Genomic DNA, 21,447 nt, shown 5'->3' with positions numbered 1-21,447 from the left:
GATAAACTTTTGGCGCTTGTAAACTGCTGCTCCTTTCAACAAGGAGCACTCTCGTAAGTCATTTGCGAGTTAGTTACTTTTAGCATGTCGCAGTTTTATTGGCATGGCGCTTAGAATGTCGCAAGTTTTGAAGGATGTCGCGCAAAAATTTTAGCATGTCGCAGCGACATGCTAAAACCCCTCGTGGACCTCACTGCATTAGTATGTCGCAGCCTTGAGAAAATCTCAACTGGACCCTCGATCTCCAAAGATTTCTCATCAATCAGTGGCAGGATACCAGTATGTTAGTTCGGGGTATATTGGATGGGAAGACGAAGAGAAATGGCTAATCAAAAAATAGCCGACGCAGTTGTAGCAAAGCAGTGCAGGGTTCGGATCGTATTAACAGGCAGTGCGCGCGTGACCCAAATCTGTGACTTAAAAATACCTGACTTCCGGAATCGCGGCATTTGCACGTCACCGTTGCATCACCTCGTATTTTATCGCTCAGTAGAAACAGCTCGAGTGGTCGTAAAATACGAGGTGCTGCGTTGGACAAAATTCGTGGCGATGCCAGGGATGTGAGGTGCTCTCAGTAGAAACACGCTCTATGATCCAAATTTGCTAGTGTTCCCAGATTTTATACCAGGTTGGTATGTACATACGTTATTCCTGGAAAATGAAAATAAACAGTCAGTTTTAATGAATACTGACTTATCACTCTATCATATTTCTGTTTAACCCTATAAAGCCCAAGGGGGGCACATTGTGCCCCCCCCCTACCATATTTTTGTTTGCCACTCCTACACCCTTTACCCGATTTCAACCAAATTGGTGACTTTTCCTAAAATCTTATTGCGATTATTTTGATTTACTTTAGCAATGTCCGATATTGCTGGTTGCCATGGCAACCATAAACTGACAACCATGTTCGTCAGATTTTGCATGATTTTCTGTTCCAATTTCAGTTAACAACATAATAATGCATGAAATGGGGGTTTTCTTGGAGTAATTTGCTGAAGGACCAAAATGTGAAGTAATTATGGTTGTGAATTACCCTGAAATGGTATTCTTATTATTTCCTTTATTTGTTTATCAATCTGCAAACTCAAAATGCAATATTTTGGAAATATGAAATGTGATACCAATATGTGTACCCATTCCAAGCAATACATCATAGGTTTCATACATTTCTTCATATTGTAATGAATAGTGCCCCCAGATGTTGACCTTGAGAAATTTCAACCATAACTAAAAGTGAAGGTTGACTTGCTTTTCTTTTGTGGTGAATATGAAAATGATTGATATAAAATGAAAACATATAAACTGGGGATAAAATAAAAAGAAAAAACATGATTTTAGCGTATTTCCTATATTTCTTTATATTTTGGTAAATAGTGCCCTCAGCGGATGACCTTGAGAAATTTCAGATGTTGGGTCATAATAAGAGTATGAGTTGCTCTACGTGTACCTATGTGTCAAATATGACGGTCATACATCATATAATAATGTATGGGGGGTACAATGTGATATAAATTTTGGGCCTGGAAGGGGTCAAAATAGTTCGGACTTTATAGGGTTAAAGCTGCCATAGCATAAAATGTCCTTATTTCATTTCCCAAGCAAGAAACAGCAACCAGAATGAAAGAGAGATACACTGGACATTAAACAGTGCATACATTACTATAGCAAGGATGAACAGACAAACCCTTGTAGGTATTATCTTAACACAAATGGCATACTGCAGTTCAAAGTTAAGGTAAATCTTTTATATCATAAAATGACACAAATAAAGATAAACATGTACCTGCACAATTCTTTTCTGAAGATTTGTTATTTTTACAGGAGAAGAGCTTGGCATTTCTAAGTGCATTGATTTAGTTACATGATATGTGAAAACCTTTAAAATACTAGTATTTCAAGCTTTCACGATAAGTATCAGTGACCCAGGAATTGACTCCTTTTTGTGAAATCAATAAAAAAAGCAATAATGCAATATTGATAGGCCTAGATGAACAACCATGTGCAGGTCTTCCAACAAGTCATCTTCTTTTTCTTTTCTTTTCTTTTTATAACTACCTGCATACCTTTTTCAATACAAGTATAGCTATCGTGTCGATGACCTCCAAGCATACATTCACATTTTTGCACGGTTATCTGCACAAAAGCCAACTTTATATTCAATAGCAATTGAATACTTTCATTTGTGTCTGCATGTATGATATTCCATTAATCAAACTAATCAGGATATAAAGGTTCTTAAAAAATTCCTGACCCAATTACTATTTCTGTTTGTTAACTGACAAATACTAGGTATAGACTTAGGCTTTTAGAGTTCGTGCTTTTGGCAAATGAGGCTCAGTATTTCAGTTGCTTTTATATCCAGTCTGTTGCTATTATGAAAAAAATACAGGGTGAAAATTCTCAATTTAAATGCAGCATTACAAGATAAAGTTTTGAACACAGTAATACAGGAACAGCTCTTAAAGTAAGTTACTGCGGAAGCTGACATCAGCCTTGTGACGTTCTGGTTCATTCCTGGCTCCAGCTAAGCTTTCCTGATCAAATGTCAAGATGTAATCTACACACTTCCATGGGACAAATATCTGCCATCACACAAGCTGATCCAGTAGCTCGTTGGGGTGCATGAAAGAAACACAATTCTGGCTTGTGGTAGCACCAGGTTCTTCCTGGTGGAATATCATACTTCTATATTTCAGACTCATGCCAAAGTGCGAGCCCTTGATGAGGTAAGTATATTTAAGCCATCCTGTGAAGAAACTTCAGGAGTCCAGGTTTTAAAGACAAAAGTTCAAGACAGTGAAATCAAATCTGTCCAATTCCTTTGAATAATCTATCATTATTTTTCTTTTTCAATAGACACAGGAAATAACATCATTCTCATGGAACTGCTCATCTCTGACAACAATTTACCACACTTTCGCAAGGCAGCACTGTTTGCAATATTTACCTTACAGGGTGACTTCATTGTCTTGCTAAGAGTTATCTTGCACAATGTGCATAATTATGTAATTAGTACAGACCATCATGGCTTCAGCAAAGTTCCAGCAGGTTAAACATGTGATTATTGACATCCTTTCTTTAGTATAAATCCTCACAATTTAATAATTCACTTATATCTCAGCAAAACTGAAAAGTTCCAGAAGTGATTTCAAGTTACAGTTAACTAGAAGTCCAGAGTGGTGGTCTATCACCCAAAATACTATTTTTACAGATTTTCCATAGAAATCCATAATGTGACATTAGTAATGTTCTCGTGGGGTTTAAAAGAATGTGAAAATGATATTGAGAATGGCACTAATGCTCCCTCTTTTCTTTTTGTGGATAGGAAGTGTATCACACGCAAACTGCTAATAGTTCAATGAAATGAAAGCTTTCAAAACTACCCTTGGAATGTTTCACATGCGTAGAACAATTACTGCATCCACTGCAATCAAAACGAGCATATCTCCTGGTACACATATATATCAATACTTACTGTGACTGTATCTGTTTTTGTTTCCGTACTGTTCGATCATGTAATTTTTCCAGGTCTTTGGCATATTGCAGCTCTATTTCTGACCGTTGGCGAAAATAGTCCTGATAATCAGAAATCAATTCTCTTTGAATCTCTGCGCGATTGTCCAGTGACTTGAGTTGCTCACTGAGATGAAGCCGTATATCTGGAGAATGAACAATAAAAACCACATAGAAATCAAAGTTAGGTGCTTTCAACTATAAGTTCTCACACAGTGGTTTACCAGCATGGTTTCTACTTACAACAGACATGGCATATTCTGTTGGTTTTTTTTTCTCTCTCTCTTTTCATCATCTTTTTTTTTTTACATTGATTAGTGCCTCAACAAGCATTCCAGCATAGCTTACCAAGTGAGAGCACCGCTAAAGGGATTGTCTAAACTGTAAAACCAGAATTTTTGCCACATGATTTTCGCTTGCATGAAACTTTCGGGAATTTCACGAGGAGCCAAACTTCGCGAAAGTAATATGCACACAAAAAGATTATGATGTATACTTATAATTTTTTTTTCAATGGTCAGCAAAACACAAAAGTTTCATGCCACAAATGTTTCTGGTTTTACAATACTCTATCAACTATCAAGTATTGAGTATCAGAGTTATCAAGACTGCTCGAACATCCCATCTTGACAAATGTGATTCAAATCATTTTCACCCAATCGCATGGCCTCCATAACAATCTAACAGTGAATGCCCTAGTGAATTAGAAGTTCAAATCCCACCCCCCAATATCTTGCGTCATGGTGGTGACATACAGCAGTATACTTACAATTCAATGCATATTCTCTATTCTTTTTATTTCTTCAAATGCTTCTGGTAGCTTCTAATGGTATTTGAATATACAGAAAGGGTGTACATTTCATCCAACTTTTACAGTTCTCCATCATGACAACACGTGTATGACACACCATATGTTGACTGAGCCAAATCATGCAGTCGATACCCCTTGCACATTTCATAGATGTAGTGCTCCTCATTGCACCTGACAAGTAAAATCTCAGTACCCAGAATATAATTGTAATAATGTAATAATGCTATAATGTAATCTATTGAAAGGCAAACTGAGTTGGACATAACAGCTGTTTAAATCAAACTGACCTATATAGCACACTTTATTCAGCATAAAACCTCAATTTGTTTAGGAAGGGATATAATTGGTGAATTTTAAAACGTAACATATGTCTGCTTAAGCACAAAATACAATACAAAATGACATCACTATTACAAAGTGTCTGCTTTAATCAGACCCCCTGTAGCATTAAAATCATGCACTCAAAGAGTATGATGCCTGTATTTTTCATCACATATTAGGCCTCACTCCAAAAGGATACTTTTGACAATACAGCATTAGAAAGTTCTGTGCAACTGTCGACATATATATAAATGGAATTAGGTTACAATACCATGAACATCTGTACCATGTCATGAGTTATTGACATTTTTTTATGCAATTAGAAAGATGAAAGCAATAACAGCCAAAGATATTCAGTTTTTGAGCAAGATGTCCATTTGTAAATCATCTATTCACACACAGCACATAAAAAACAATGTTACTTTTAACAAAACGATAATATCCTCACATTACAGGTTCTTGATGTAATCAGTAATACAGTGGGGCTGGAGAATACATTGTAGATTTGTGATATACAGTTTCCAAGATGTCTACAGGCCTGTCTGAGACCAGTCAAATTTAACAAGCAAAACGCATACGCTTCTGTTTATGTAATATACATAATGACTGTTTAACTACACACTACCATGCAGTGAATGTCTCATTCTCTGTCTGGAGGAAAAATATGTATTGCCAAAAGGCATCCCTATGACTAACATTTTCCACTGATAATATATGACACACATTTTATTCTATATTAATAAAAGACTTCTGTGACTCCAGCCTGCAAGAAACTCTGCTTGAACTGAGCAGCTCACGACCGCACATCTCCTTTCATGCACCAATATAAGTAGGTTTGTTTTCAAAACAAAGACAAAAAAATAAACTCCTGCTCTTCAAAAAACAAACAAATTAAAAAAAAACAATAAAAAATCATACAGTTTATATTTGGCCTTTAATATTAATGCACACCTATTTTGAATGGAGAAATTACTGTTTTAGCTAAAACTGCTACTTATGTGTGCTTCACAGCCATGAAGCAATTATGAATGTTAAGTTGGACTGGAACCAGATCTTCTATCAGTCTTTACCTGCAATAGTGTAGTCATAAATCATCCATATCACAAAATCCTCCTCTCATATTCATTTACACAAAAACAAAATAGCAAAAAAAAAAATAATAATAATAACAATAATTTAAAAAAAAAAAATCCATGAAGGACAAATTCCAATTACGTAGACTCTGGAATGTCTGACTCCTGAATCATAGAAACATGACAGGCAGACAAACACAGAATTTGTGCCAACAATGCCGACAGTCACCAACCTACGTCACTGAAATGCTTCATCTCACTGAGACAATAAAAACCCATGTATTCTGGCCTACTTAATTGTACATTTAAATGAAGCAAATTACCGACCATGGATCATACCATAATTACAATGAAAGCTTCTCAGCTTTGTTTCTGAATGAATGATGCAGATATCCTGTGTACACAAGATCATAAGAATACATATTTGCACACAAGAAGGTGTCGTCTGAGTCGGTCTGATAGTTACAATGGAGCCAGTATCACACACACACAAACTCCTATTCAAGAAGAATGTACCATTTAAAGATGTGTAAAAAGCATTAATATAAAACTAAAAGTAGCAGGTTACAGTAATCTTGCACAAACTGGCTCAATGTAGTGATTGCAACCACTTGAAAGCCTTAAAGATGGCATTCAAGCTACAATTGCACAAAAACTTTTTTTTTTATCACCATAATTGACATTAACTTCACTTTTTCCACAGCAGATGTAGTTTCTCTGTGAGTCTACTTCTGTTCTATTACAGTTTGTACAATTACTCCCCTCCAATACAGGAAGTAGGGGCCTAAGTAAAGTTCAAAGCAATACACATATTGTAATGAAACAATTTACAAGCAACAAATTCTGGCTGACTTTTCTTCAATATGAAAGTCTATGACACTACCAGTTCTCACTAGGCCTATCATGTGTCTTCTATGCATGCTTTAGTTTCTATCTGAAAATTCCATCTGAAAATTCCACCATATCCATTTGAATACCAATTTGAATTTGATCTACATAATTAAGGACAGCCTCTGTATCAACTTCTCTATGATCTCAATGAAAAGAGTTAACTAAATTGCAGGTTTGCTTGAAGTCAACTACAGCACAGTGTAGACTATTGACAATCTGAGATTTGTCTATAGTTAGCATATAGGCCTACAATTTAAATAACAAATGTACCTTCAACAGTGCTTCTTTGCTCACTATAACCACTTTGTGACTCTGGGTACAATCTCGTAAGTCTTATGCGTCAAGTGTATGGTGTGTCAGCAGGAGCATTTCAAGCAATGATCTAGAGAGAATTCAACGGCATTCATTGCTATCCTCTTTCTCATCCAGGATAAAGTTACTTGGTGACTTCCTGTGGGAAACGGATGTCGTGATGCCCTTGACAGCCTTTCAAATCAACCCATGGACAGAGCAATCACTCCTTCAAACATTTGTCAACCCTTCATTTCCACAAAGAATGAACTTCAGCAGAAATCCAATGCAGTGTATTTCCCATCAGACATCATGGTATTCTTCACATACAATGTCTTGACCCTCAAACTGGGTCACCGCTCAGACAAAAAAAAAGGGGGGGGGGAAAGTCTGGCACCATGCTGCTCTCTTTTGAAGTGTTGGGGGGAAAAGGCGAGTTTGCCACAGATGAGTCACAATGGACTTACAAACAAACTCTCTCTTAGAATGTGACTGCTGTGCAAATGTTCTAAACCTGAGCATATTTAGGCATGTGTCTCTGTATGTACTCAATTCATGTTTCAGATATTTTCAACAAAAATGATGAAAAGTCACTTAGAGGGGATCATCTCATGAATTCTTGCAGTGTCAATACAAGATATACATGTATATGTAGACCCTACACATTTACCTATATGCTATTTATCAAAATACATACTGTATATTTGACCAATCATTATCAGTGCACTGTTTTAACACTACAGTCCAGCATCATCATTATCATATTACTTAGAAATAAATTACATACATTCAAATCACTAATATATCATCACCAAAGAACTTGTGGTGTGTATTTTGGTCAGAAATATATTCAAACTTTCACACCAGCATTCTGTAAAACCAGACATTTTTGCTTGCATTTCAATTTTGCGAATTTTGCAAAAGTCAAAGTTCACAAGATTTAAATCCATGCGAAAGTTCTTGTTTACACTATATGCATTGAATGCCTGTGGCAATTCGTGAAAATTTCATGCCGCAAAAAATGCTGTCAGCTCCAGTTTGCAAAAATTTCTTGTGTTACAGTATACGTATTAATACAAGAGACCTATAATGAAGCATAGTGAATGAAAAACAAGAACACAACCTATGACAAACACAACACAGAGCCACATTCGTAATGAGAGCACGACACAAGTAAACTCACAACTGGATAAGAGACATGAACATGAGCCAGAAAGTGAACTGGCACACTATGTGACCTTATGCTACACAAAGCCACCTTGAGAGAAATTTCACACTCCAGCTGCTAATACTGAACTATTTCATTACAGACCATGAGAGGATCCGGGAGGATCACAGGGGACCTGATAGTCTTCTTCACCTCAAAGCCGAGGTCAGGGAGGAAGAATGTGTGGCAGTTTACAGGATTAATCTCAAGATTCATTTAAGAGTCTATTCTTGGCTCAATAAGCCTGGCACAGGATTTCTCAGCAATCTGGGTGATTCACATCACTTGCCTCCTTCCTCTTTTGAATACACCATAGATGAGTTTGCATCACTCATTTTCTGCAAATACACACACACACAGAGGACAGGATGGCCGCATAAAAATGCAAGGGCTCGCTGGTACTGGATATATTGTGTTTACTTTACTTCAGACATCCTTGTCCACACAGGGTCTGTAATTAAGAGCGGCTACAAGCTTCAACATCACACATAAAAAAAAAAAGGAAAAGACCTGAACAACACACACACTCATTTCTTTAGGACTTTATCATGTCCTACATCTAAGTACAGTTTCATTGCATTTATACATTTTGAAAGGAACTGATCGCTTTTTCCAATTAACTGTGAATCAAAGCAAATTCCACGACAATCAGTAGCCATGCTTACAATCAAGTTGAAATAAAGTTATCAAAGAGAAAATTAAAGACTGTGTATGCTTTGTTTAAGTGCTTATATACCACACACTATAATCATGCCCCCATGTATTTCTTGAATTTCTAATCAAGAACCACACTGACAAAATAAAATGAGAAAGAATAAGTACCTTTTTTCATTAGAAAAGTCTACCAATTTCCGTGGAAATGATATATGATGCATACTATTACATTTTGCAATATTCTTGATAGTTATTAAGTTCATGAATATCAGTTGTTTCACATAAAATTGTGCAAATGAAACGCACACACTGAGAATAACTAACCATGTATAAAGTTACGGAAGTGGCGTTGATATCTTTTCTGAAGTGAAGATAATCACTGCCCAGGGGAGCATTTCATGAAGCATTCTGTCGAACAAATTTGTCCGACAAATTTGCTCTAAGCCAATGAGATGCAAGGATTATTGTAGCTTAAAGCAGTTTGTCAGAAAAAGATATGACAAAGCGTTTCATGAAATGCTCCCTGGTTGTCAATTCTGTGAGTGTGATGTTGTACAAACCTCGTTTACACAAGTACTAATATCACCAGCCGGCCTTGAGGGGGACATTAAAATGAGCTGGGACTCCTGGGAGCATATTGCACTCATCTTCAACTTGTACCATTATTGTCCTAGCCAGGACAGTACATTGCTGGGGTACGTACACGTGTACATCCTCCAAAAATGGCTAGCAAGTATAATAGATATATTATATCTTATATACTGCAAGATGTATCCCTTCAAATTTCACTCGATTCTTAAAAGTTGCAAATTGAAAATCTTGGTCTGTTGGTGTATATGTACAGGTGTATGCATGGACACACGCTGTACTGTATCACTTTGAGTTATGTAGAGAGTCTATACATTTTATGTGTAACTCTATGGGAACCAAGGTAATCGCAGAGTTTGGGAGTGACAATGGAGAAATCCATCAGAACTGCCATTATGATGAAATGATTACATCAATACTTATCTAAATAAGTGAATAAAAAAAACTCATAATTTCCGGAAACACATGTCTCATGCTACTTTGTCTTGAGTACCGTATTTCAGTAGTCAACACTGGACCAGCAAGCCATCACATGCTTTCACCACAATCTTCTCTAGATTATATTATTGTATTGTTGTTCACAAACACAATAATAACAACCTAAGTACTGTAAGCACAAATTCATTTGACAGTGTATGCTCAGTGCTGCAAAGCATGCAATAGAGGCTTTACTTCTTGTGATAGTTTCAGTTTTTCCACCCACATTCCAACATACGGCATGCTATAAAATGCCTTTTATGCATGGTCTCTACTGAGATAGGACTTTGGATCAAGTCCAAACATAGCCAAAGCACAATTTAGGAAAATCAAAACGGGCATAATGGGTGAGCGAGTAGCACAAACAATGCTAACATTCCAATTTCTGTCCTTCCCCTCTGAAGCTCGTTATTGACATCCTGTGCCAAGAGTGGCAGGACATTTCTTGAACACAAACATGCAAGACTCACAGTACAAGGATATAGTCTGGCAAAGGGGCATTGTAATTAACAAGCTGCAAAGTGCTAATGCACTTGCATCCAGTCCTAATCCCTGCAAGAAGATCATAAACATCCAGTGTTGTGATAGTTTTCCTCTCTGCTGCTGAGAGCAAGAGAGATTCCCCCTATTTCCTGGCTGCCCCACCTGCTGTTAGCACTAATTACTCACAGCTCCAACAACTTCCGTTACCATGCACTCAGTATGTACTGGAGTGAGCAAATACCTACACAGAGAATGTCTCAATTGCACCCAACTACTGGTATCTTTTTCAACATGGTGCAGGGTCATATCACCTGCCTTAGGCTCTCCTGCTGACATCATCACACACTGAATATTTCATTGGTGGGAGTTGAAGCAAACCCACAAGCAATTCATGACCTTGACAAAACCATCATTTCACAAACTAACTGTTTAACCTGTTTTTCTGACATCCACAACTTTTTGCATGTTGAAGCCCACAGTCCTGAGCTCAAGATCATGATGTAATTACTGAGTTCATGACAGTACAGATCAAAAGTAAAGTTTGGGGGAACTACACAAACTATGAGATTCTCAAACGGATGAGCACTGTATTATCAAACTGGGAACCACTTTTTCAAGGAAGTTCCTAAAGTTGCTCAGTAAAGCCAAAGTTTTGGCAGCAGATCATTGTAGGCACTTTAAAGACCAGCAAGACATGAGTCTCTCTGAAATGCCTCATGCCCAACGTCAGAGCAAGATCATAGCTTGACCTTTACCTTTAACTGCTCTAATTTGAAATTTGATTTTAAGTTTAGGCCTACAAGATTTTGCACAAGTAGTAGAGGGGGGGGGGGGGGGGGTGGGTGGAGGTACCAGAAGCAGATAACACTCCTTAAACCATACACTATGTAGAAACATTGGAATAATCATGTTCAGTTTATGTTCCTGCAATATGTACTGTAAAAGTGGATATTTTCGCGTGACTAATTTTTCGCGCTTGGCCGGGTTGGAAGAGTTTCGTGTTTTTAATTCCGCGGAATCAAGACATCACGCACAGGCACCTATGGCAAGCAAAAATATTCGCGTGCTTTTATTTTCACGCTAGTTTCTGGTTGCGCGAAATGCGCGAAAATTTGAACGCCGCTAAAATTTCCACTTTTACAGTAGTTGTCTGACTACAAGATATAAAATCTTTTCTTTTCTGCCCCTATAAAGATCGTGACAGTTACAATTGCCTTTCTCTATATAGTCTGACTGATAACTAAGAAAAAAAAAAGATCCTATATTGAATAAAACCACGCCCTATATAAAGCAGCTGCCTTCTTTGTGTAAGGCGAATGAACACATAGCACAAAAATTTATGTAATTCCCTACTCATCCCCACCCCTTTATATCATATTGCACCAAATGTGAACTATAGGGATCATGTATTGTGTGCATGTAAGTGTGTGAGGTTGTGTGTACACACATGAATAAGTGCCTGTGAGTGTGAGTGTGAGTGTGTATGTGTGTGTGTGTGTGTGTGTGTGTGTGTGTGTGTGTGTGTGCATTTAACGCACACACTGTACATCTCAAATTGAGGGACAGAGGCAGAGAGAATGAAACAAGTTCCGTAGAGGGATAACAAATAGCTTCCAACAATAAGTGTGTGACGCACGTTCTAACAAATATGGAATGGGATTCACACGTGACTTCACAAACACAAACAAACTATTTTCATGCTTATAAGCAGGCCATCACACAAGTTTTTGGTAGACTCTTGTTTTGTCAAACCCGCAGTGAAGTTAGGGTGTCACGTCATTCTCAAATAAAGACCAATTTTCATTCACACATCACTTCCTGGGTTGCTTCCCTCCCCCACCCCACCATGCTGTAATGCACACAACACATCAAGTATAATTTGTACAGGGTGCCAATAGGTGCCATCACAACTCACAGTTTCCATCGCCCTGAGTTTCATAATAGTTAGTTGATTGATTTGATTTATCATACTCTGATTAGGGAGGCTGCATCCTGCAGAGCGTGATAGCTGGGAGATGATGAAATGAAACTAAGGCCACTATCAGACACACAGAGTTAGCTTGTATCCATACATTGTATGGATATACGATTTTTGATACGAGACCATTCAAACCAGAGTATTGTACACTGTATATCCATCCATGCAAAATACGGATAAATCCTAATATAAATCAACCGTATGGCAGCATCAGACCTCATGTATTGTCAATGTCATGTTTCAAGATGAGAAGCTCATGGATATGTATGAATCTCTCTTTTGCGCAGTATGAACTTCAATGTGCTGGCTTTGGGCATCAGGTTTACACTTTGTGGTGTGCATTATCTGGTAGTTCGCACTACTAGTAACCCTCACAAGCATCATGAATAAGCCCTAACTACTCACATGACATATGGATATATATAAGGGCATTCAGATATGAACAAACGTTGTATGGATATATGTTATACACCCATACAATGTATCAATACAATGTACACAATGTCCCACATACAATGTACGTATACAAGTTGTATGTCCTATATCCACACGAGAACTCTCTTGTCTAGCAAGGGGGAATTGACTTTGTTACATAATACAAGATACAGTATATCAAAATTACCTCCCAGTTTCAGGTGCCTGGGTAGTCTAGCTTCTGGACTCTTTTTACTCGTAGCAGTGATCGTGTACACGTCAAGCCGTATGAGGGCGTGACACCCGAGGATTGCGATACGCCGAGAACTGCGATACCCGAGAAAAAAGAGTCCAGTAAAATACTTTCGCCGGATCGAGCAGGGTCAAGAGTTCACGCTAGAGTGGTCATGAATATTCATAACTCGCAGTCAATCAGACAGTTTTACTACTTGTTAATGAGAATACCAGCTGATCGCACTCCCACTGGTAGTGTGTGGTAGTGCTGCCCACCTCCACTATACCAGGGAGGTGCTATAGCACCTCCCTGACTATACACTACAGCAATGTCCACCAAATAGAGGGTTTTGTTGTGAAGTTGAGCCCACTTCGACCGCCAGCTCATACTGCATTATGTAGGCCTATGCTTTCTTTATGCATGATGAGAGACAAGCTGCCAATTCCATGATTTCATGAAGTCATCATATAGAAGTTGTTACATAAAATCAAGGAAATTCCAAATACTCTCATAATTATGAAGCTATATTATGTATACAAGAGAAGTAAAGTCTGTGTGTCTTATGAGAGAGAAGTTTTTTCATGAAACGTTGCCTCCATCCAAATAGGGGAGCTGTATATCTCCACAATTTTATAATACGGGGCAAGTCCAAGATATCGCGCACCTTACGTATGGGACATTCAGAGATTTCAAACCTCTGAAAAGTAATGAAGGAGCACTTGGATTTTACTGTTTATCATCAGGAGGACTGGTAGCCCTGAGAAGAATATTGTGTTTAAGTTTGATGTCATTTGACCTTGGGTTAATTATTTTATTAAGAAAAATATGGCAACTTACGTATGGGACCAGAGAAAAACTGGATTTTTCAAAATAAAGTTTGAAATGAAAATTCTCTGAAAGTACCTTACTGATCAAGTTCTGTTTAGAAGTGAAGAAAGGTACGATACTGAAGTATCTTTCAGTTAAGTTTCACTGCAAAAGAATGGTGCATATTTTCACGAAGTTGGTTTAATCAACGAAAGTACACCTTACGTATGGGACATGGCTCAACTTACGTATGGGACATTTGTCTTTAGTGCACAAGTGTATTCATGGGAATGACTGTAAATTTCCCCATAGTGTCATATTCAGTTCCACAGATCATACTACAACATGTAACAAATGAAATAGACTTCTAAGCGGGTACTTTCCCGGTTCAGATACCTAACAAAAGCTAAAATAAGACAAATAAAAGTAATTACCAATTTACAATTAAATGTCTTAGTTTTGATTCCGTCATGCATTATTCACTGTCCTCATGATGTCTACACATACAGATACAGTATGCTGACACTCTATTTCTAGCCCATTTGTAATACTCTGGTCAATATTTTTTATCAAACGAAAAAAAAAAAAAAATTGTGAATTCTAGCTTGCGACCTTGATGTAGCACACAACATGCACTGTATATACCATGACTAATTTGTAGTCTTGATAATTTCAACTGTAAAATCAAATGTCATGTACAGTGTAATTTGCAAATACAGTTTGAAGTGGGTACTTTCAGTAGTTCTAGGCTTACCTTGCAAGTTGTCTAAGTTTTTATAGAGCTTTGTAATTGTTTGAAATGCAGCACAAAACACAACGACAACAAGAGTAATTAATTTTGCTCTGTCATCATCATGTTTTGCCATGTGAATTTTAGCCTCTGCAAAATCAATCAAATTTTAATGAAACTTTTAGATTTTAAAAGCCGTGGTAGAACAAAGAGATAGAAGAATGTATGTGCCAATGCTGGCTTTGTTTTTTTCAAATTGCTTGGCTTCAGGTCTATGAAACCTAAGACGACAAAATTTGTGTTTATACTTTGTACATACATACATGCTTGTGTAGTGATACAGGAAAGATTATCATTTGTACATTTAAATCTTAAGAGAAAATGTAATTCTAGACTTGAAACACTTAAGTAACTCACTGATCTGAAACTTACAATTTTGATAAATTCTAATAACCTAATTTGATCATACACTACGAGATTGCAATGCTTGTTGATAATTGAGTAGATGTGGGGTACAAAGTAAGTATGAGTTGATGAAGGTGTCTCAGAGCACATCTGTCTCTTCAAACACAATATAGAAAAGAAAATTGAATTCCCTATTTGTTTGTGTAATTTGTGTTATTAGCACTCCAACCACAGAACCAGTATTGATATTGTGGTTCATGGCAAATGTAAATTATAGTCTTCATTTTACAGGGTTTTCAGAAATCATGTTCATGACCTTGATAAGTCATGACATATTCTGAGGGTGTGCAGTTCAAATATTAAACATCATATCAAAATAAAAAGTATTCTCGTAGGGTTTTTCCTTTGCTATCAACTCAAGTAATGACAAAGTTACCTGCTGTCACCTCAAGTGATTTTTCTTTTCAGTAAGACCTGTAATGTTGTCATTGATGAGCGCCACAAGCACAATTGTTTTGATTTCCCTTTTTAGGCTGTACAGCCTGTAGTACATGCTGAACAGTGTACTGCACCTAAAATGACACTCAGAGAATCCCATTCTCTAGGACAAAGTCATTTTGTAGAGAGGTAAAGTTGAAAATGATAACTGAATTAAGAAAATGTCCAATATCAAAATGTTAAAAGGAGGAATGTTAATTGAAGACCAGCTGCACAGCCTGTAATGAATATAAGAAAATACAAGTATAAATTAATATTCTTTATTTTCCTTTATTAATCATAGAATGACTCAATAATGCTGTTCTTACACTCTCCCTGAGGTAACTAAGTAGGAGAGGTAGATATATAGACATATCGTTCAGAGTAGGTGCAACAATAACCATTAACCAAACAAATGTAAGTACATATAGCATCTATGTCAAAAGGCGGTTTTCCCATTCACTTTGCATGTAATGTCCCATACGTAAGGCATCTGTCCCATACGTAAGCAAACTTTAATTAGTTATAAGATGAAGGACTAATTAAATTTCCACATTTAGTTTTGCTAATCTGGAGTTAAAATGAATAAATTAGAACTTCCTAAAGTATGATTGGTCAATGTTAGAAATCTTCAGAAAAAACTTAAATAAACATACTCAAATCCTTACGTATGGGACACTTCGTTCTGGGAAAGAGCATAATTTGCATAATTAATGTGCTGACCTTGTCTTACCTATTGGAAATTATACTAGCTCATACAGGGGTCATGTCCATAAAGGAACTAGGTCAAGGACAAACTCAACTGATTTTAGATGAATATTTTTAATTTGTCCCATACGTAAGGTTTGTTTTTAATTTATGCAAATTACGGCCATATTTCTTGCATAAATTTGCATAATTAAATACTTTCTTTGCTAGAAATATATAATTTAACTCTTTGGCTACAACATGATATCAATAACTTTTTGATTAAATCAAGATGAATTTTGAGCATCTGAGGGGACATTATCTTGGACTTGCCCTACGATGAAAAAAAAAAGTTTCATTGGACATTATAGGCTTATTGAAGATTACAGACTTTATTTTAGATTGATTCCTCCGAGAATAACAGAATGACCTCCGTAAAAGGGTCAATCCCACTATATCCGCTAAAATATGTGATCTTCATATACATGACTTTTGATCAATATTCAATTCAATTCATGCTTTATTTCATTTTTCGAAAAGAACATAAACATTTCACTTTCTTTGGTAACAGAGAATAAGGTTGCATAGTCAAAACAAAGTAAATTGAGAAAAATATAATCGAGGAACCTTGGGATAAGAAATACGTTGTAATGAAAATTGACTGAAGTGATAAAGACGATATAGGCTAATACGTAAGACATCGAAAAATGGAGGGACCCACTAAAAAGACAATGCTTGTAGAATGTGGGCCCCTCAAGTAAAGAATGTCAGTAGAAATTGAACTGATGCAAAAAGGGGAAGAAAGACTGGGAATAAAGTAAAAAAGAAAAAAGTCTGGAAGCCCACTAGGAAGATAGAGTATCAAACAGACATACATACTCAGGCGAGTAAACATAAAACGAAACTGGGACGACGAAACTAATAAAGGGGGACTCATAGACAAGACAGAACGAGACAAGACTAACATAACAGGAAGACAATACAACGGACAGAAAGACAAAACAGATCCTGTGATCCTCGACAGAATTCATTGAAAAAAATGATGGGATGCGTGAAAAGGATGCGATTATATAGAAAAGTATATATAGAGAAATAGATGCAGAAATAATATAAATGAAATCAAACCTACTCTGTAGGTGTCTCAGGACAAGAGAGACGAGAAAATACGTGACAGTATATCACTTGTAAGCCAAGTTCTTCGAAAAGGAATTGAAATAAGCCAACAGGCTAATTCCATTCTGTGGGATCATAAAATTGCAATAAAGAAAACTTTAATCTTCTTTTAAATGAATATATAGAGGGGGCATTTTTTATATCATTATTCAGGGAATTCCAGTAAGTTGAGCCAGTGTAAATAAGTGTGTTCTTAGCAAACATCGTTCGTAAAAGAAGTAAATGAAATTCATTGGAGCGTCGAGTGGGATACTCATGGAATGATTGATTTCTTTGAAACATAGAAGCAAAAATGGACGGGAGTGAGTCGTTGCTGTACATGTACATAAATTGCCCCAAATTATATAAAAACAGATCTTTAGTTTTTAATAGCTTATTGGAGGAAAATAACAAATTTGAGTGGGAGGGTATATGGAAGGATAACAGATGACACGGAACACTCTATCCAGTAGATTCTGATGAGTGTTACCCCATACTAAAACACCATAATTAAGATAAGGCAATATCAATGAAGAATATAACATAAGTAATGATTTTTGTGGAATATACGAATTCATTCTATTTATTAAAATTTGTTAAAATCCTTGATATTGGAGTTTGGAGGTCTGTACATAATGCCGACCACAATATTCCTAATCCCTGGGATGTAAATTTCTAAAAATAATGATTCAACAATATTATCCATTCTGGAAAAAATTCAAATAGATTTAAGGGATCCCGTGCCACAGAAGTCATATCTTTGGTAAAGCAACTCTACCAAAGATATTTAAAACCAGACCCCCCCCCCAAAAAAAAAAAAATGATAATGATAATAAATAATAGTAATAACATCATTATCATTACAAAATATCCAATGTAGGAACCAGATTCAAATAGTCGATCGTGCCAAAATATATTTCTGTCTCTACAATCAGGCTTAAAGGACAAGTTCACCTTCATAGACATGTGGGTTGAGGGAATGCAGCAATATTAGTAGAACACATCAGTGAGAGTTTGAGCAAAATCGGACAATCCGTTAAAAAGTTATGAATTTTTGAAGTTTCTGCTCAGTTACGGCTGGATGAAAAGACTACTATAGCTTGTGATGTCACATGAGTACAACGATGTAAAGAAAGAATAAAGAAAATTCAACATATTTCTATTTTTCTCGCATAACAAAAGAACACTCGACTTCTCTCTTTCAGAAGGCAGGGGGAATAATATTACCCTTAACATACGTCAGTAGCAAGTCGAAGAACTGTGCACTTTATTCAAAAAGTAAATTTTGTGAAATTCTCTTTTTATTTTCCTTATATAGTTGTACGCATGTGACATCATACACTGTAGTAGTCTTCTCTTCCAGCAGTGGCTGCGCAGATACTTAAAATATTCGTAACTTTTGAACGGATTGTCCAATTTTCCTCAAACTTTCACTGATGTGTTCTACTAATATTGCTGCATTATCTTAATCCTTATGTATTTATGAAGGTGGACTTGTCCTTTAAGCCTGATTGTAGATAGGAATAAAAAAAAATTGTCATGGTTTACAAAGGCACGTGAAATTCATTGGATTGCGCCTGCGGGTAGGATAACGAAGAGATTCGTGTTTTTGTTATTTTTTTTAAAAACTCAGTAGATCGAGTCAAATACAGACGGATTTCACTGACGAATTCCATAAGGTATTTCAAGATTCAACGAAACATACGTGATACCCTGCTATGAGATTTCTCCTCAAGGATTATGACAGCCTTATAGCTCAACTGCAAGCAACTCCTCCCATATCTCACTATAGAACACATTAAAGTAACTTTATTATCTCATTTCCATGGAAAAAGTGCAGGTGGGAAACGTATACGTTACGAAAACTCACTCCCCGACCAACATAACTCGCAGGATTCATCCCCAAACTTATACAAACGCTCTGAGGGAATTTATTCATAGTAAGAACTTTCATAGTCAAACTATTTCATCTAAACGTAAAAGCAACATTATTCCATGCGTCCTTTTACCAAAACACTTGTGGCTTGCCTTTAAAACAGATTATGCTGAAAGTGCTATAATTCGTGAGGAATACGGTGCTGGTTAAAATGGTGCGTTCTTCCAAACTGATAGGCTCTTTAATCAGAAAGCTATGCCTGTTATTCCGAAGGTTCATTTATTCGACAAAAAACTATTGCTCACTATTTTTTTTTCTGATAATGAAATAATTTTCATTAGCCGAAACTTAAAAGATTTAAGGGTTTGTAGTTATGTACTTGTAAATAGCACACTTAACCATCACAACAATACCCGCTGTTATGTTCACATGGCATGTGCTGATACGTGGCGATAACAATATGCCAATTCTTTTAATTTTATTAACTGAATGGATTTTGAAGTAGGCCTACCGGTAACAGGAGTGTTACACACATCTATTTTCCCTGAAAAAGGTGTTAGTGCTAACCTGTATAGCAGTAAAGCAAAACAGAGCAAAAGGAAACAAACTTGTAATGCTACACATTAAGCCGCGTTGATCGAAGGATGATAATACAGCATGACATTATAATGATGAGAAGCAGAATGCTTCACAGACCCAGGTACACAGCGACTCAAATTGTCTTATGACTTTGAAAGCGAACACTTCTTTTTAATGGGTGCTTATCAATGTGAATGCAGGAGGATATACAGGTCATTCTCATTTATACACACACACACACACCCCCCAAAAAATGGGGGCAAAATTGAATATTAAAGATACGACTAGCAAATTACCTCCCGCAAAACCATACTGTTGAAAAGACATGCATTTTACTTCTCTTTTTTAATGGGAGTGGACTTTCTCTTGTCTGTGTGGTTGAAGATCACCTATTGGAAAGCAATACCCGGAAGTAAATGGTTTAGCAAATATTTACACATCACAGATGATTTTTTTTTAAAATTTATTTATTGTCTTCTTTACAAAAGCAGGGTAGTCCCATTCAAGCCGCAAGGCCTGCTTTCCAAGGGAGCCCTGCTGGAACAAATCACATTTATGATACAATAAAATATATACATAATAATAATATACAAACACACATAATAATACATTTCATAAAAGTGGAGAGCCTCTGTAGATAGATAGAGCGAGAGAGGGGGGGGAGGGGGGAGAGAAAGAGAGGGCGAGAAAGAAAGGTGACAGGAAGAATACATGTGTACAACTTTCAAAGATGGTAATCACCTGGATGTTGCGGACATTGCGTTTAAAAAGGGGCAGTGAGGCGGAGGATTTAACAAACACGGGTAGAGCTTCGTTGCTGTGTATGAAAAAGACTGCTTTTTATACTCGGACTTGGGTTTAGCTAGATAGAGTTGGTGCATGGAGACTGATCTCGTAGAGTATGGATTAGTTCGCTGAGGTGAAACTCGTCTTAGATATTCGGGAGCAAGGCCTTTCAAAATCTTGTACATAAATACATTATAATTATATTCCAGTCTATGTTTAACGGATTGTAATTTCAAAGAATCTAACATAATTTGAACAGGGGTATAATAAGGTGCATCTAACCAAGATGATATAACTTTCGAGCCCAGCTATTAGTAAAATTGCATTTATATGCATTGAACATCAGCTGCGTGGATAGTATAAAAATTGATGATGCGCAGTGTGGGACACGATCGACATATTGCAATTTTGTCTTAACGGTAACGTACTAGTATTATGTTTCATTGGAAATACCAGATATTTCTCCTTTAATCATGCTGTTAATGGACATCTTTAAAAATCGTCCAACAATGAAGGATTAAAAATCTAGGGCAGCTAGATAAACTTTATAGGAGTCCATACCATGTTGTTATCATGTCGTGTTGTTCTGAGGGGTGAACCCCGTAGACTGTGGTATCATAAAGTTTAAACGAATAATTAATAAATCTATTTTGCACTATACGATATAAGCAAGTGTCTGATTTATATCTATGCCCTTCAGCATGGTGTTGTGGAGTTTGTCTGTTACATCAAGGAGGCTCTCTTGCCTTCTTGATGATTATACTATAGCTAGTTTACCTCCTGATGGTTACATGGCATCATCTTTATAATGCAATGTGAATATCAGAATTGTATAATAATCGATCCGCTGGGATTGTTAAATGCTGAATAATTCTGGAGTCAGAAATTTCTTATTTCTGGTTACAGTTTGTTTTTCTGAAGGTTCATTTTCAGGGTTTATTATTACGATGGTTCAGTAATCCAAAACTGAATAAGGTTCGTTTAAAATACTAAAGGATTGGTCTTCCGA

At 36.6% G+C, this 21,447-nt stretch overlaps 1 protein-coding gene across 1 annotated transcript in view; it reads right to left on the bottom strand.

The window, feature by feature from the left end:
- The window catches only part of LOC139741743 (SLIT-ROBO Rho GTPase-activating protein 3-like), a 112,600-nt gene that overhangs the window by 75,770 nt on the left and 15,383 nt on the right, over positions 1–21,447 (bottom strand). Inside the window, exon 2 of the mRNA XM_071652328.1 lies at positions 3,479–3,662. Coding sequence (XP_071508429.1) covers positions 3,479–3,662 — 184 coding nt within the window. The remainder of the gene's footprint in view (positions 1–3,478; positions 3,663–21,447) is intronic.

Source organism: Diadema antillarum, unplaced genomic scaffold (genome assembly GCF_040938485.1).
Source record: "Diadema antillarum isolate AM-2024a unplaced genomic scaffold, OU_Dant_1.0 seq00000950_RagTag, whole genome shotgun sequence".
Taxonomy (NCBI): domain Eukaryota; kingdom Metazoa; phylum Echinodermata; class Echinoidea; order Diadematoida; family Diadematidae; genus Diadema; species Diadema antillarum.
The sequence above is the reverse complement of the archived record's forward strand: the minus strand, read 5'-3'. Positions and strand labels throughout refer to the sequence as shown.